The sequence below is a fragment of the Larimichthys crocea genome, chromosome IX, assembly GCF_000972845.2.
Source record: "Larimichthys crocea isolate SSNF chromosome IX, L_crocea_2.0, whole genome shotgun sequence".
In the NCBI taxonomy this organism is placed as follows: Eukaryota; Metazoa; Chordata; class Actinopteri; family Sciaenidae; genus Larimichthys; species Larimichthys crocea.
Window position 1 is genome coordinate 9,571,502 of NC_040019.1, and position 15,025 is coordinate 9,586,526.

A 15,025-nucleotide genomic window follows, 5' to 3' on the forward strand; every position below is an offset into this window, starting at 1 on the left:
TACTCAGCGTATGTGTTACAGGCAAGAGAAATGCTGACGGGAGACACTTTTGACAAACATTGTCAAGTTCAGTTAGTTCATCATTTTATACAATGATTATATTGTTGTTTTTTTTCCCCCTTTCTTTCTTTTAGAAGAATGAGATTCCGTAGCTTACAGAAAATTAAATATTAACATGTTTTAGATAATTTTATTGCTGTTACTGTTTTGAAATGCACCTTTAGTAAACCATCAGAGCCATCAGAGTAGCTCAGCTCTTCGACAGACTGATAATATAATATAATATAAGATAATATAATATAATATAATATAATATAATATAATATAATAAAATATAATTGGAGCAGCAGGGTGTGCAGTAGTTAGCACTGTCGCCTAACTGCATGAGAGAACTTAATTAATAGGTAATTGGTGACTCTAAATTGTCCATAGGTGTGAATATGAGTGCAGATGGTTGTTTGCCCTGTGATGAACTGGTGACTTGTCCAGTGTGTACCCTGCCTCTTGCCCAATGTCAGCTGGGATAGGCTCGGCTCCAGACCCCCCGCGACCCTAGTGAGGATAAGTGGCTACAGATGTTATGTATATTATATAATTATATAAAACAATGTTACAGAAGCTAGTGGTTTTCAAGTCCATTTTTTTTTTGCTTTGCAAGAGCATCTGAGTTTCACAGGTTGGTTTTGTGTCACTGCTGAGCTTGTCATGTAATATGCTGTATCCTACTGAGTGAGACATTAGATGCTTGAAAAACGACAGGTACTATGTACTGGACTGATAGAGAATAATACATATATAGTACTGTCGTTATGGAAAAATGCTCATCGTTGAATATTTGATGGGTTTTTCCTGCTGGGGTTGCAGTCCCACAATCAATTAACACACTCAGGCATCAGCCACATGCTGAAAACGTGTCGGCTTCATCCACCAACATCATTTTTCTCTGCTTCTTTGTATTAAAGCTCTGTTGGTTTAAAATGAAGACTGTAAGAGACTCACAGGATTTTTCCATTTTCACCATGTTCACCTTACAGCTACTGTGACTCATCTATGATTTTTTATGTTAAGTGTGGGTTTGTCTGCAGTAAAATGATGTATAAAAAAATGTTATCTGTAGGTGTTGGTATATTTATGCTATATATGAAGTGTCAAAGTTTAGACAACGTGTTACCACTGTTTTTATTCTTTTCTGGGTGAAAAATATGAATCTGAAAAAAAAATCTAAAGATATATCAATCACAGGAAAACCTGTGTCTTGCTATTTATGAAAACCTGACTGACAAACATACTGTAGACAAAGACTCATACCTATTTGCAGCCCTATTAATTGGATTGGGTATGATCATCAGGTCGCAAGGTGTTGCTTGTTGCTTTCAGTTCAGTAACATGACATGTATGTGAACATTTCTTCCTCCTGGACAAAGAGGTGTTGAGCTTCTCCATTTTATCTCCCTCAGTAATTGTTCCCTGTACAGTATATATGTGGCATACACAGACTAAAGCTAAGACTTAACCTTCTGCCAGCTGTATAGGTCTAAGTCATATCGTCCAGCATTTACTCAGTGGTCATTAATTAAATTTTTTTTAATACACACATCACATATTATGTACACCACCAATATAAAACCTTTAGACCTCCACCCACACTAATTACAGTCTTTCTTTCTCATTCTCCAGCATTATCCAGCATTCCTCTGGGTGAAAATAGTTCCCTTGCCCTTCAGCAGTGTTTTGACTGCACAGACTGGACAGTATTACACATTAGAACTCAACTAACTGATCTTGAATGTAGCTCTTGTTTTGCAAGGTCCCTCAGATCAGCAGTAAACAAATTAAGGATTTCCTTTGTAATAAACCTTGGGTTACCAAAGCAATTAAAAGCCTCATTTGATGGATTTATAATAGGTTATGTAATGCAGGACAGGGAAATTAGGAGGCAAATCAAGTCAGGAATAAAACAGCCAAACTGAGACTGACCTAAATGCTTGTCGCTGGCAACAGTTTTAAAGCTAAGGGGTGAAAAGATGCACTTTTTTTGTAACACTTAAAATACTATGACAATGTTTTTAATGGCACATGAATTCTAAAAGCGCTGGACTCATCACTCATAACAAATCTATTGCTGGGCGCTTAAACCTTGTGTAGAGAATGCCTTCTCTATTTTATTTTTTTGGAACAACTCATCAGCAATACAATCTCAAATTGGAAAGCGCACCCCTGCTAAATGTGAAACATTCAAAACCTCGAATGCCCTCAGAACATCAGCCGCTCTCCAGTTATCAAGGCTTTTGTGAAAACCACTAAGCACACTATTTTAATACAGCCAAGGAACCAACCGGTGAGGAAAGAGGTAGATGAGCTGAGGACGCCGCGTTATGCTTATCAAATTATGTGTGTCGACATTTGGAAGACCCTCATGTCAGGCTTTAATTTTCCCCTCAAGGATGTTTTTCCTCTCCATTTTATACACTAACAATTGCTAGCAATTGTGGAAATCCAGTTGTGGAAATAGATATATGGGGACTTGATTGTTGTCAATGCAGGGGTGACAGGTCATGGGGCTGTTTGATGTCATTAGTCTTTAGTTTGATGATCAACAAAAGCATAATTCACAATCCACGTCTAGTATTGACTCAACTAACAGTAATTAAGGGGTACGTCTCCTGATTATGAAGTTTCTTTCTCATAATGGCAAGATCATATTACCATACTTATTAAGATGACTATCTCATAGAATGAACGAATGCAGTTTCCACACAAAGGGTACACATGAATGCTGAAATTAAGGTTACGGCAGCTCTCTCTAGGCTGTAGGCAAATCTTATAAAGCAAATTGAGTGATAGCTTTTTTGATCTCTTAGGAGAACCTCTGCCAAACACTAAAAAGGAATAATTGTGCAATAAATCTTGTGCTTTTCCCACATGTTTTCTTTACAAAGTCCCATATGTTCAACATTCACTTGAAAAGCTCTCCAGTATTATATCCATTTACTGTATCTCATGAATGCAATGCTTACTTTCATACTAGAACAAGATTGGGGCCATTCATCACACCGCAGCAGAGCTGTGGGAATAAGTGTCTATAATTCAGAATTGTCATGCAGAACTCTATGGTTGAATTAAAGGATTTAAGGTCAGCCATTAGTGGTGCCCACTAGCTACTTGCTCTTTCTGCTCGGACAACTCTCCAAAGACCTACAGGCTGGGGAAGGGAAAGGATTTGCATTTCAGATAAATGCTTTTAGTCAGTTCTTCTGTAGTGATTCTGCAATGGCAACACATTGAGTACAGGCCAAGAGATCTGCTGCACCTTACAACCCAACACTTGTCCAAGAAACACAGAAACAACTTTATTGACTACAACGTTGTTACTATAATTACCACCTTGGCAGCTGATCAGGAATTGAATTTACATTCAAAAACATAAGATATTGGCAATTGAGTGATTACCTACTACTGAATATATTAAATATCAAAATAATTGGCAAAAAGGGCACATTGGACACAAGTGTGTATGTATGCTTGTGTTTATACATTTGCCAGTTCAATCACATAAAATTAACAGCTTGAACTATTAGATTAAATCTGATAGATTGGATGTTTACATATTATCTTGTTGCTCCTTGTACTCACCTGTATATCTGCTTTATTTGAGTGTAGGCATATGAATGCAGCATAAAACACCAAAGACTCTGTTCTCTGGGGGCAATTACAGATGAGAATTTTATGACACCATTAAATACCAGCGTGATGATATTTCACTCCTCTACATACTTGTGAGGTTAAAACTACAAGGTAAGCAGGTTTGAAGAAATCAAAGACAAATAAAAAAATGCAAGCATGCATGATAACTGCACATACTTCACCCTACAGATTATAAATCGCAGGCAGATCACCCCTACAAATTAAGGTTCACACATTTGGAATGACTGCTATGCATTTTCCTAATTAGCCATTAGTGTCCTCAGCTTTAATCATGAACTGAGGATAATCTATTGAGAACTCGTCTCTTAATGATCTTGTCAAAATTAAGATGCCAGATGTTCCTACATCCCACATTTCACAGCAAGAAGAGAGAGTGAGAAAAGTGAGAACAGTCAGTTGGATTTAAGGATTTATACATAGTCTGACTGCGACATTTGAAATCAACAACATAAATTGGCTGAAATGCTACGGACAGCAAAGACAAAAACTAATAAGACTATGGATAACAAGGAAACAATATATGGAATATGTGCTGAGTATTAAAAAAAAAAAAAAAACACATACCAATATATATATATACTGTATATATATTTGAAATAGCACAGCTCTAAATCACACTGACGGGTGCAGGAAAAAAATAAATAAAATCAAATACTCTAAAAGCATATTTGACAGCCTAATCTGGTTTAGTGGTGGCAGAGATGCATGCCCTGCAGCTCTACTGCTGCTCAAATGGGTTAAATTAGGCACAACAGTTTTATTGCTGCAAGAGCAAAAAAAAAAAAAAAAAAAAAAATGCGAGGGTGCAATACAGTCTCCGGTTAGAAATAAGAAGAAGTCTCCACCCAGCTGTTTGTTCCTCATATTCATGTGAATTCATACTTTGTTCTTAATCTCCACAGTTATCTCTTAGCTGTGGGAAATTGTTGCCTAAAGGCAAAAAACAGACTTTGTTATTTAAGATAGATTCAGCTCATCTTTTTTGATTTGTATTTCTGTGCAAATGGTTTACATATGCAAACATACAGTATATAGATAGCTAAAAATATTTTTTTCACCCAGGCTTTACTCTTTAACAGTATAATTTCCTTTTGAGCAGTCGTCTCCACAGCTCTGCACCATATCTGCATCTATGTGCTCAGGAAATTCATTCAAGTCTACACCATAGAAACTGACTGATTTAAAGGACATGTTGTCTCTATTTCTCCTCCACCCTTTTTTAGTGGCGACAATAAGAACAGATGACCATGAGAGCGATGGACAGCTTTGTCCTGCCACTTCCCCAGACTGTGCTGCTTTCACCTCAGCTTGATCTCCAAAGACATTTAAAAGCTGCGGGTACTTGCATTCTTAGATGTTTTTTTGGTTTTGTTTTGTTGTTTTGTCAGGAAAGCAAATAGTTACTGGACACACATTTAGTTTCAGAGTGTTGTCAAAGTTAACATATTGATTAAAATGGGTTAGTCTTGATTGGATCATTTGAATTCAATCTTCACATTGCATGGATTTTCTGAAATAAGCCTCTGAGGCAGAGATATACAGATACATAGAGAGAGGCTGATGCGCCTCCTTTAATTTTCACTGAAGGTTATTACAAAAATATCAGGAATACACAACACTTTACTTTAACAGGTGAGCAATACATATTTTCTGCTCTACTCCATACCTCAATATTGCCATAAAGAATAACAGATATTATCTGTATTTCATTTAAAAAATCCTATTATTAATTACTGGAAGGGACAGGAAATTAAAATACTAATCTTTCTCTGGGTATCTAACTTGCTAGTAGGGAATGATTTAATACTCTTCCTGAAAGCGTTCAACGTTTGCTCGGGTTTACTATTAAAAAAACGCATCTTGTCAAATAATATATAAAATATTGGAGCCACCACAAGCATTCCATTCTCAAACTAGTGTACTCTGACACATTCATGATAAAACTAAAAACGCTGCTTCAGTTGTTCATGTCACTGCATTTTTACCCATTCTGTCTAATCTGACTAATCAGTTAGTGTGCAGATTAGATAATATTAATACACTGAATAAAATTACATGTGTATTAGTCTTGCTATTCTGCTGCAACTGCCAGTACCCCTACCCCCGCACCCTTAAGAACTGCTCTCCATCGTACGCAGGTCTTAACTCACATCCTTGGCTGCAACAGTGTTATCTGGATCTCTGTGGTACACTGAATGACACACTTGATCCAGCATTTAACCAAGAGTGCCAGACTTTAAGGATGACAGAATTATTACAATTTGCTTTAAACTATAACGCATTGAAATTCAATGGTAATGAGGTAAACTGAGCTGTGGAGCTGTGCTGTGGAGCGGAGCAGGGGGGAGCCATGATGCTCAGTTGTCAGGAACACAGGACTGTGGGGACCTACAGCGGATGCTGGGTAAAGGGATTAGGGGAAGAGGGTTTGTACAAAACTTTTGTTTGGGTGGAGTTGCCATTTTTCCTCCCTGCTGACTCTTTATGCAAACCAGAGGCAACCGAGTGGAAATCTGGCTCCACACTGACAAGTCATCATTTAATTCCTGACTTTTGGAGTGTGGCACACATTTTAATAAACTCTTGCATACTGAGAGAGTATACATGCTCCTTAAAATGAGCTTGGAGACAACAATATCTGTCTTCTCCGAACTGTTATAAACTACCAGAGTATGACAGGCCAAAATTAAACTTCTGGATGTAGGCTGAAGTAAAAAAAAATCTACATCTTTGCCAAACCTGGATCCAAACAACTTTACCAGAGATGTCCCAAGAGGGACATCAACTGATGAAAGATATGCCACTAATACGCTACCATCTGCTCATCCTCTGAGTACTTCCATTAGGAAGACAGATACTATATTCGGATACAACAATGTGTCATAAAGAGAAACATTACAAGCACAGAAACCACAGTATGCTGCAGTTGTCAAACTTAAAGTTAAAAAAAATGGCAAGCTACCAGGAAAATCCATGTTTACTGAGTTTTGAACTTCACCATGCAGCCTCAGGAGAGTTCACCGAGTGCATCAGTAATACCCCTTTCTCACACAAACAGAGGATGACACGGCACATTGACCACAGGTTCAACGAGAATTTGACCATTCATTCCACACCACTGGGTAAATGCCAGATTGTTGCTGTTCACACAACCTTCGGCTGCAAAATGAAGTTCCCTACACTCCACTGCTGTTTGTGTTGGAACATAATTAAAAAGAGGCTTCTGAATTTCTGTTTCTTCAGTTTATATTCAGTGAAGATGATCCGCTGTAACTTCACAGTGCTTCTTGTTGTTTTTTTTTATGCAAAGTTTCATGGAAACTTTTTGATGAAGAGAGAAAAAAAAAATCTGTAGTGTAATAACTCGTTTTTGACTGCTTGTTCAGACGGTAGCCTCCTGCTGGGTTAGTTCAGATACATAATGTTCCCATAATGTCTGACATTTGAATTTATTCAGAGATTTTTTTCTTCACATATTCTTGGAATTGTATTGTGTTGTATCTAAAGCTCTACTTGAAATACTGCCTCATTACCTCTGAGATGTCAAAGGACAAAGTTATGTCAGATCATAGAACTTTCACTTTTAATATGGTATTACACTTTAAAATACTCATTATGAATTGAAGAAAAAAAAACCTTACTCCAATATAAGGATTTAAACCCATTTGAATCTGTCATTATTATTATAATTCTATATAAATATATATATATATAAATAATTGAAATAACCAATTTGTCTACTGTGTATGTATTTACCCAATTGATTTGTACTTATCTCTGCTTATATACTATATATGTAACCATGATCTGAAATATATTATGCCCTTATATCTTCCTTAAGCAATTTAGTCACAAGTAACCACTATCCATTTCACACAGTTTAAAAAAGTATGTGTAAACAATCCAGGACATTGCACATTGTGATGTAGAACATGATCAAGTGATGTTTGATGAGCCAAATGATGATAAAGAACGGTGCTGGCACAAAAACATTACCTGTCTGAAATCGCTAACCTGCACTTACAACAGCTGTTGTTATAAGCTGAGGTTAGCGAGCACAAGAATAAACCACCTGTCATCGTCTCCAGCTCAGCAGCGAGCAGAAAGGGAACACGGGTAAAAATGGAATAAGCAATGTCTCCAAAACTTCAGCACTGGCTCTGAGTAAAATTTAATTCTTTAGAAATGCATTTCAACTGTCTTAAGAGCAGCAGACAGCCTTGAGGGACTGACTCTGATAATGGATTTTAAGCCCTCCGTGTGGCATGTCGCTGCTCTGTGTTAGCACCCACTCTGACAAGGGTGGTTAAAATAACACCAACCCCAAAAGCGCCAGAAAAGAAAATAATACCACTGCGTCTGTGATCCTCTAAGTTAATCTTTGAAGACTAGAAGGCTTTGTCAGTCCTTTTGTCTGCGTATTAATCAGCTGCACACAGAGGCATGAGACAGTCTCAATATATATATTATAATAATATTTCAAACAACATTTAACTTTCTAAAAATATGAGTTAAAGCTAAATCTTTACTTTATTTAACACGTTAATTCAGGGCGGTTCTTTGATATAATTCTACCTGAGCAAATGGTCAGCTGAGGGAGAACGACAATATATAGTTGTGTGTTTGCTCATGTTTGTGGCAACTATTAATAAAACATGTCACAGTGTGTCCAGGGGCTTGATGTGGGATAGACTTTGACAAACAATCTAATTAACACATACTCATTCATATTTTATATACACTCTCTGCACTGGCTGCTACTTTACACCTCTAGGCCCAATAGGTATTCATCTTGGGGCAGGTTTGTTACAGGTATGTAGCAAATCTTAGTCTCCAGCCCCATATACAATGCAATGCTGTGAAAATCCATAAAACATGGGTGACACTGTAAATAATTTGACAGATTACCTAATACAGCTGTAATATCAGCTATTTCATACAATGAAAAGCATATAATGTACATTAGCCAACATGACTGGATTTAAAGTTTAGTAATCCAACCCTACATGAAAGCCTTTTAGTGTTGTACTGCACAAAGTGTTAAATTAGGTATAATGACCCTATACCTTTATACCATAACTTTAAAAGCCACTTATGTCAGTAATTCTATATTTGGAGAACAGACTAAGGCTTTGCAGCCTTTAGAATATCACAAAACAGACAGAAAAATGCACGAAATACTTGTTAGAAGCCACATTCAACTGTGCTACTCAGGAAAGAGTGACAGTACACCACTGCCATTCATGCATATGTTTAATAAATTATCCATGTTGCGTGTGCTTGGGTGGCACAGCAGAAGAACGGCAACAACAGCAGAGACCTAGGGTTATTGTAAGTGTTATCACATCATCAGTGACAAAATGATGAACATTATACTGTCAACACGTTTGGGGGCATTACCACAACATGTAGATGTAAACATAAACAGCACAGCCACAAGCTGCTAAATATGTCAAGGGTGGAAATCGTCTTGGTACTAATGAATGATGGGGAATATAACTCAGGTTTCTTAATACGGAGTAGTCGTCATGGTAACACAGATTTTCATGAATTGTATATACAAATAACAGAAGGAAGGAATACTTTGTTTATTTCAGGAAGAAGAAAGTGTTTGTCTTTGGTCGACACAAAACAACGAAAAGACCAGTCGATTTATAGCTCTGTCCAAGCTCTTAATGGCTCACCAAACCATCCTCCAGCAATTGAGATGGCTCATCAATTTAATTACTTTACAACCCAGGTCCGCCCCTTGCTGTCAGAATCCTGGCACTGGAAGTTTCCGGTCGCCCTGTACTTGTAAATATGCCAGGAGTAAACCTCTTTTGCACTGCAGTTTATGTTGCACTTAAAATTAAACTAGAGTTTATGAATCAAAAAGGGCTGTATGAAGACAGACAGACAGAAATATATATTAAAGATGTAATTCATAATACATATTCTATGCAAAATAGTAGCATCTAAATGCGTAAAAAGTGGTGTAGCATTAAAAAACGTAATGGTAGCACTACTTTTACTTTGCTCTTCTTCTCACTGGACCATTTACTATTGATCCATATTACAGTGAAAAACAGCCCCATCATATCATTAGGGTGAAATGACACAACTTATGTATCTTTTTCAAAAGACAATTTCTGTAAATTCCCTAAATTCTACATGAGTAAAAACTTGCTTTAAGTCCACAGTCACACACACCTTGTGTGGTATCGGTTAGGTCTGTGTACAATGAATGCAGGAGCACACACTACAACGGTGTGAGCCATAACTGCTTCTAACCACAGAGCCCTATAGTATACGCATATACACTAAAGAACATAGAGGAACACCAAAGCATGCTAATTATGATTGTAAACAGCACATAAAATATTATAGATTGCTTGGAAATATCACAAAAGCCACGCTATATAGCAGATGGTATGCAAATTTAATGAGTAGCATTATCTTGGGAGAGAAACATTAAAAAGAGGTGATTATGTAAATGAAGGAATTTTAGAATATATACCTCGTATCACTTCAATACTCAGTCTGCAAAATCTGAGCAGCAGAGGCCCTTATGTGAACTTAAATAACGATGATTACAGTTATTTTACATTTATTTTACATTATTTGCTTGAAAAAAAGAGGAAATAGGTTATTGTTCGTCCAGAGGTTTCTATTTCCATGAAACCGAGGGGAAATGCACAGTTGTGGCTAAAACACATGCAATGTGAATGCTAGGATTCTCACACAGCCTGCATTTGTAGCTCATGTGTGTCTCACCAGACAAAAAGCTTAAATCCAACATTACTAGTTTGGCTCTTGTCTGCTGCCCCACTTAAATCGGTTGTCAACACCTTCTGAGCTCCGATACCTAGTTAGCTACAGCTCAGTGTCAGTAAAGCTGACAGCCTGGATGATGAGTGTAACTACTAGACCTTTTATCAATAGATGTATTACAGGCATCTCTCTCTCTAACTGTACATTTTATTATAGACATTATACCAATCATTAAATGGCAAACACAAGACATTTTCATAAAACCTGGCCTTTTATTACCACCAAGGCAATTTAACACACACACTTACCATGCACCCAGATGAGTCTAACTGTCTGTCAGAAACACACTTGAAGTTTTTCTTGCAGCCACCATTATCTTTAGAGCAGTCACGGACGGGCCCAAAAGATGCCAGCAGGTCCTCGACTGTCTCAAAGTAAGTGGACATCATGGCCTCTTCCCTGGTATGGGAGATACAAAATGTTAAAAAGTAGAAAATACAGATGGCTAGATGATAAATAGGTAAATAAGGTCATACTAAGTAATGACAAGTGAATATAAATGCTTGAGCAGCTGAACATAATCCTTCACCGCCTGCAGAGAATTCTTTTGTGACTTTGCTGTTTCTAGTGCAATTAAGAAACTATTCATGCTTGCGCATAATGTGACAGAATTGTGAAGTTCTGATGGCATTTGCCCTTCCACCTGATATTAATGACTAGTTGTAATGTTTGCAAAAAAAAAAGAACATAACAAGAGATCTGTTATTGCATACAGGAAATTTTTTGTTTCTCAATATGACTTGATTCCTCAGTGAGCTTACATTTTGTTTCGTGACTGACAGTGCAAAGGCAAATATTAATAAATCCAATCCAATAGTAGTTTAAAATATATGTACCCTAGGGCTTATGTTGTGCTGCAGTATGCTACAGCAGTTTTAAAACACCTGTTTAAAAGTTTCAGTGGAGTGATGCGTGCAGGTGTTCATGCTGGTTTGTGGTGGGTCATGTCTGTGACTAATCGGCTCATTGGCATTAATTGGACATGTTTGTCACACTGTGTTGATGGAGAGCTTAGGGAATCAGTATTCTCCATCCATAAATTTGCAGTACTAATCCAAGGGCCAAGGCATCCGGGCCCGCCCTAGCTGGCAGAAGAACAAAAAAGGAAAAGCACAGACAGATGCAGGCATATGCACTGAAACAGATGCAATAAAAGTAAATAGTAGATTAAAATGAATTTATTCCTTATGTCTTTATTTCTAATTTAGTTAATTAAATGCATTTAAATTAACATTTGATTTGTTGATAGGATAACATTGTGATAATACATTTTCTTTTATTTATTTTTATTTATTTGTGGAACTCTAATTATGACTGTGTCACTAAATTACATAGCAATCCGTCCAGTAGTTGATGAAATGTCATTCAAAACCAAACAGACATTGTTGTGGTGCCACTGGGCAGACAGGATCATCAAAATTGGTGTAATCCTCTGGGGACCATGAATATCTGTGCATAATTTCATTAAAATCTGTCAGGGTAACAGATTGTACAGTTTGAGATATCTCAGGTAAAAAAAAAATGGTGGACTGACTTATCCCTAAAGCCAAAAAAGGCTGAGCACATGAGTGTGCTTTGACTGGTGTTAGAGGAAGTTAGAGTTAGGGCAAAGTTCAGTTGATTTATGTTTATGTTTATGCAATATGTTGTGTGCACGCTTATGTGTGTATCAGTTACTCTGCCTTTGCCAAGGCCACTACTAAAAAAAAAATCAAAGATAATAATAAAGAAAGGAACAATCTTTGTGGTTTCCTCTGTGAGATGTCAGCTGGACTAGTACTGTAGAGCTCAGCTGCTGTGCTCACTTCAGCATGCTCAGCCATGCCCATACACTGATCTCTGCATGCCGCTGTCAGAGTGAACCAAGGGGTAAGCAACCCCTGTGTTTTTCTTTGCACAGAAACAAAAGCACTGTCTCTCTGCAACGTGACCACGGGGACCACAGTGTGTTGTGAGGGCGACTTGACTCTACAAACAGCAACACGATCTCGGATGATGGGGAGACAGATGCCCTGCTGAGCAAGGAGGATTTTGGAGCACTGTCACTTTGTCTGTGTTGTTGTCTCTATGTACTTGGGTGCTTACGTGATGATGTCATTTCAAAGAAAAAAACTGTTTATAGGGCCACTGAACCAATAACACATACTGATGTTGGTGTTCCTTTGAAATAAAATATCCTTTAGTAACCTCTCTTCAGAAACCATCACAGATGTTTGTGATTTATCTCACAAATTTCTTCAGTGAGCAAAAAAGTCAAAGGAAATTTATTGAATCAGTATCCACTGTTAAAAAGAATATGAAAAGAACTGTATATTGTGACCTTGTCAATGGTTTCAGGCAAAACATTAAAATTCATCAAAAAGGAAGGAATGCTCTGTGCAAAGCACTGACAAAAATACCTTCAGAATTCATATCTTATTAATGTAAGCAAGGATGTATTACCGGTAGATGTGGGCTCTGCCGTATACCTACCTTTTCAATTACAAAACAGTATCCTTTTTTTTTTCATTTTCATAGTGTCTGACCATGTGTGATGAGCATCCAGAATGCTGCACAGCACCCCACATTGTTTTAAGCAAAGGTTTCTGCATTTGAAATATTTGGTTTTCATGTTAGATTTATGGCACATCAGTCCATAACTGTCACATCTTGAGCAGTGAGCAGTGAAGTATTACCACTCACTGACAGCACATTGGAACTGTCCCCCTTTGCAAAATCTAACCCTAACCCTCACTTTTCTGACACATTGCTGCGCTAATAGCAAATCACTGACTGTCTCAGGATCCAAACATAAGTAAGGAGAGTTTGTTTTTTGCAATCTAATTATATAGTAGCCCTGTGGTTATTTGCACTTTGCGTTACTAATGGCCACCTAATTATAACTATGCCTATGGTCCATCTGATTTGAGCATTCATTCAAATGTGGATATGAATGGCATCAACTAAACAGGAACTGAACATGTATTTTGAAATAGTTTCAGTCTGTTGACCACCAAGACAGAGAATAATAATATTAACAATGATATTTTAATCATTTTAGATAACAGACCCTTTGTTTAAACAATATTATATAGACTAAAACATTTTAAGATAATTAAAATGTCATCTTCGTTTTGGAGCAAATAAAGCAATGTTTTATTGCCCCTAATAGAAACTGGTGATGTGGTTATGGCAGACCCATTATGCATCAGTAGTATTGATGTCATCCAGTACTTGAGATCGATGCAGTAATGCAACCCTCCAAACACACTTTTTGTTTGGCAATATATTACATTATTACAGTACATATTCACTGTTGAGCAGCTGTGATTTAGTTCAGTATTTGGGTGATGCATGCTTTTCTTAAGGCCAAATAAACAGTATTTGTACACAGGGTGATAAATTAACCTTTTGGTCAACCAGCCACAGAAACCGGACGATATCTAAAATTCATGTACTTAATTGCATTATTCAGCTTTGTTTTGGTCAGCAATTCTAGGATAGCCATAGGATTTGTGAACTGAACTCTTCAAATATTTAGGATGAGAATTCCACAAAACTGCTAAAGAAGTTCACATTTTGTTTATTCTTCCATATTCATTTTTATAATTGGTACAGTGGATCACTATTATTGCCAAAAGGACATGCATAAAATGAACCATTATTCTTAATTATTTTTCAGTTAAAGGTCCTCATGAAGCATAGGTCAGAATGAAGCAATGGAGCAAAAATAATTACACATCCTTTATTCAGTTTACAAATACAACACAGATTAGCCTAAAATTGAGTCCTCTGGGCAATGGAGGAGGTGGAGCAGAAAATTCTGGTACTATCTATATCCTTTTCTGTAGAAACTTTGCCCACCTCCACTCTGAGGCAAGCTGACAGATGTGACAGATGAAGTCATCCCGGATCTTCCTCAAGATCTGGTCTTCGGTTGTTGTACACCTCCAAAAGAGTCAGACTGAGGGGTCATTCTTAATATAGATTTCTGAACAACTGTCTCAATGTGGAGGAGTCAGATCTTAAAACCAAGGTTTTATTCGATTTTTAAACTTTTTACCCCATCATGCAGCCTGAGACCACCCACCTCGTGGAGGACCCAACTGCTTCTAATCTCTGTTGATTTCTCTGGTTAAAAACCAGTGCACAGGCGTGTGGTCAGGACAAGGACTAAACAGAAAATCAAGACCTTTGCTTTATGTCTCAACTTCAGTTTCACAACCATTTTCTGATACTACACTTGTAGGACCCCAATAAGTGTACTGTATGATTTACAAATGCTGCTTTCTCCTCCTGGGTGGTTCAGCTCCATGACCAATGTACCTTAAACCTGGGGATAATTTTGCACATTGTCACACTCAGCTTCAAACTCTGATGTTGATCTGATGATCAGAGGTCATATATACCAAGGAAGCCAGAAACCCAACACACCCAAATACAATGGAAATGTTGCCACATCATTACCAAACTGAATAACCGTGATGAATTTAAAAACAGGAGAGGGGACAGGGTGTCTTCTTGTCAC

At 37.3% G+C, this 15,025-nt stretch overlaps 1 protein-coding gene across 2 annotated transcripts in view; it reads right to left on the minus strand.

Moving 5' to 3' along the window:
* astn2 (astrotactin 2) overlaps nucleotides 1-15,025 on the minus strand; it is a 240,246-nt gene that overhangs the window by 85,899 nt on the left and 139,322 nt on the right. For both annotated transcript variants that reach the window (XM_027282013.1, XM_027282012.1), the window contains one exon: nucleotides 10,767-10,917. In XM_027282013.1, the coding sequence (XP_027137814.1) occupies nucleotides 10,767-10,917 (151 nt within the window). The remainder of the gene's footprint in view (nucleotides 1-10,766; nucleotides 10,918-15,025) is intronic.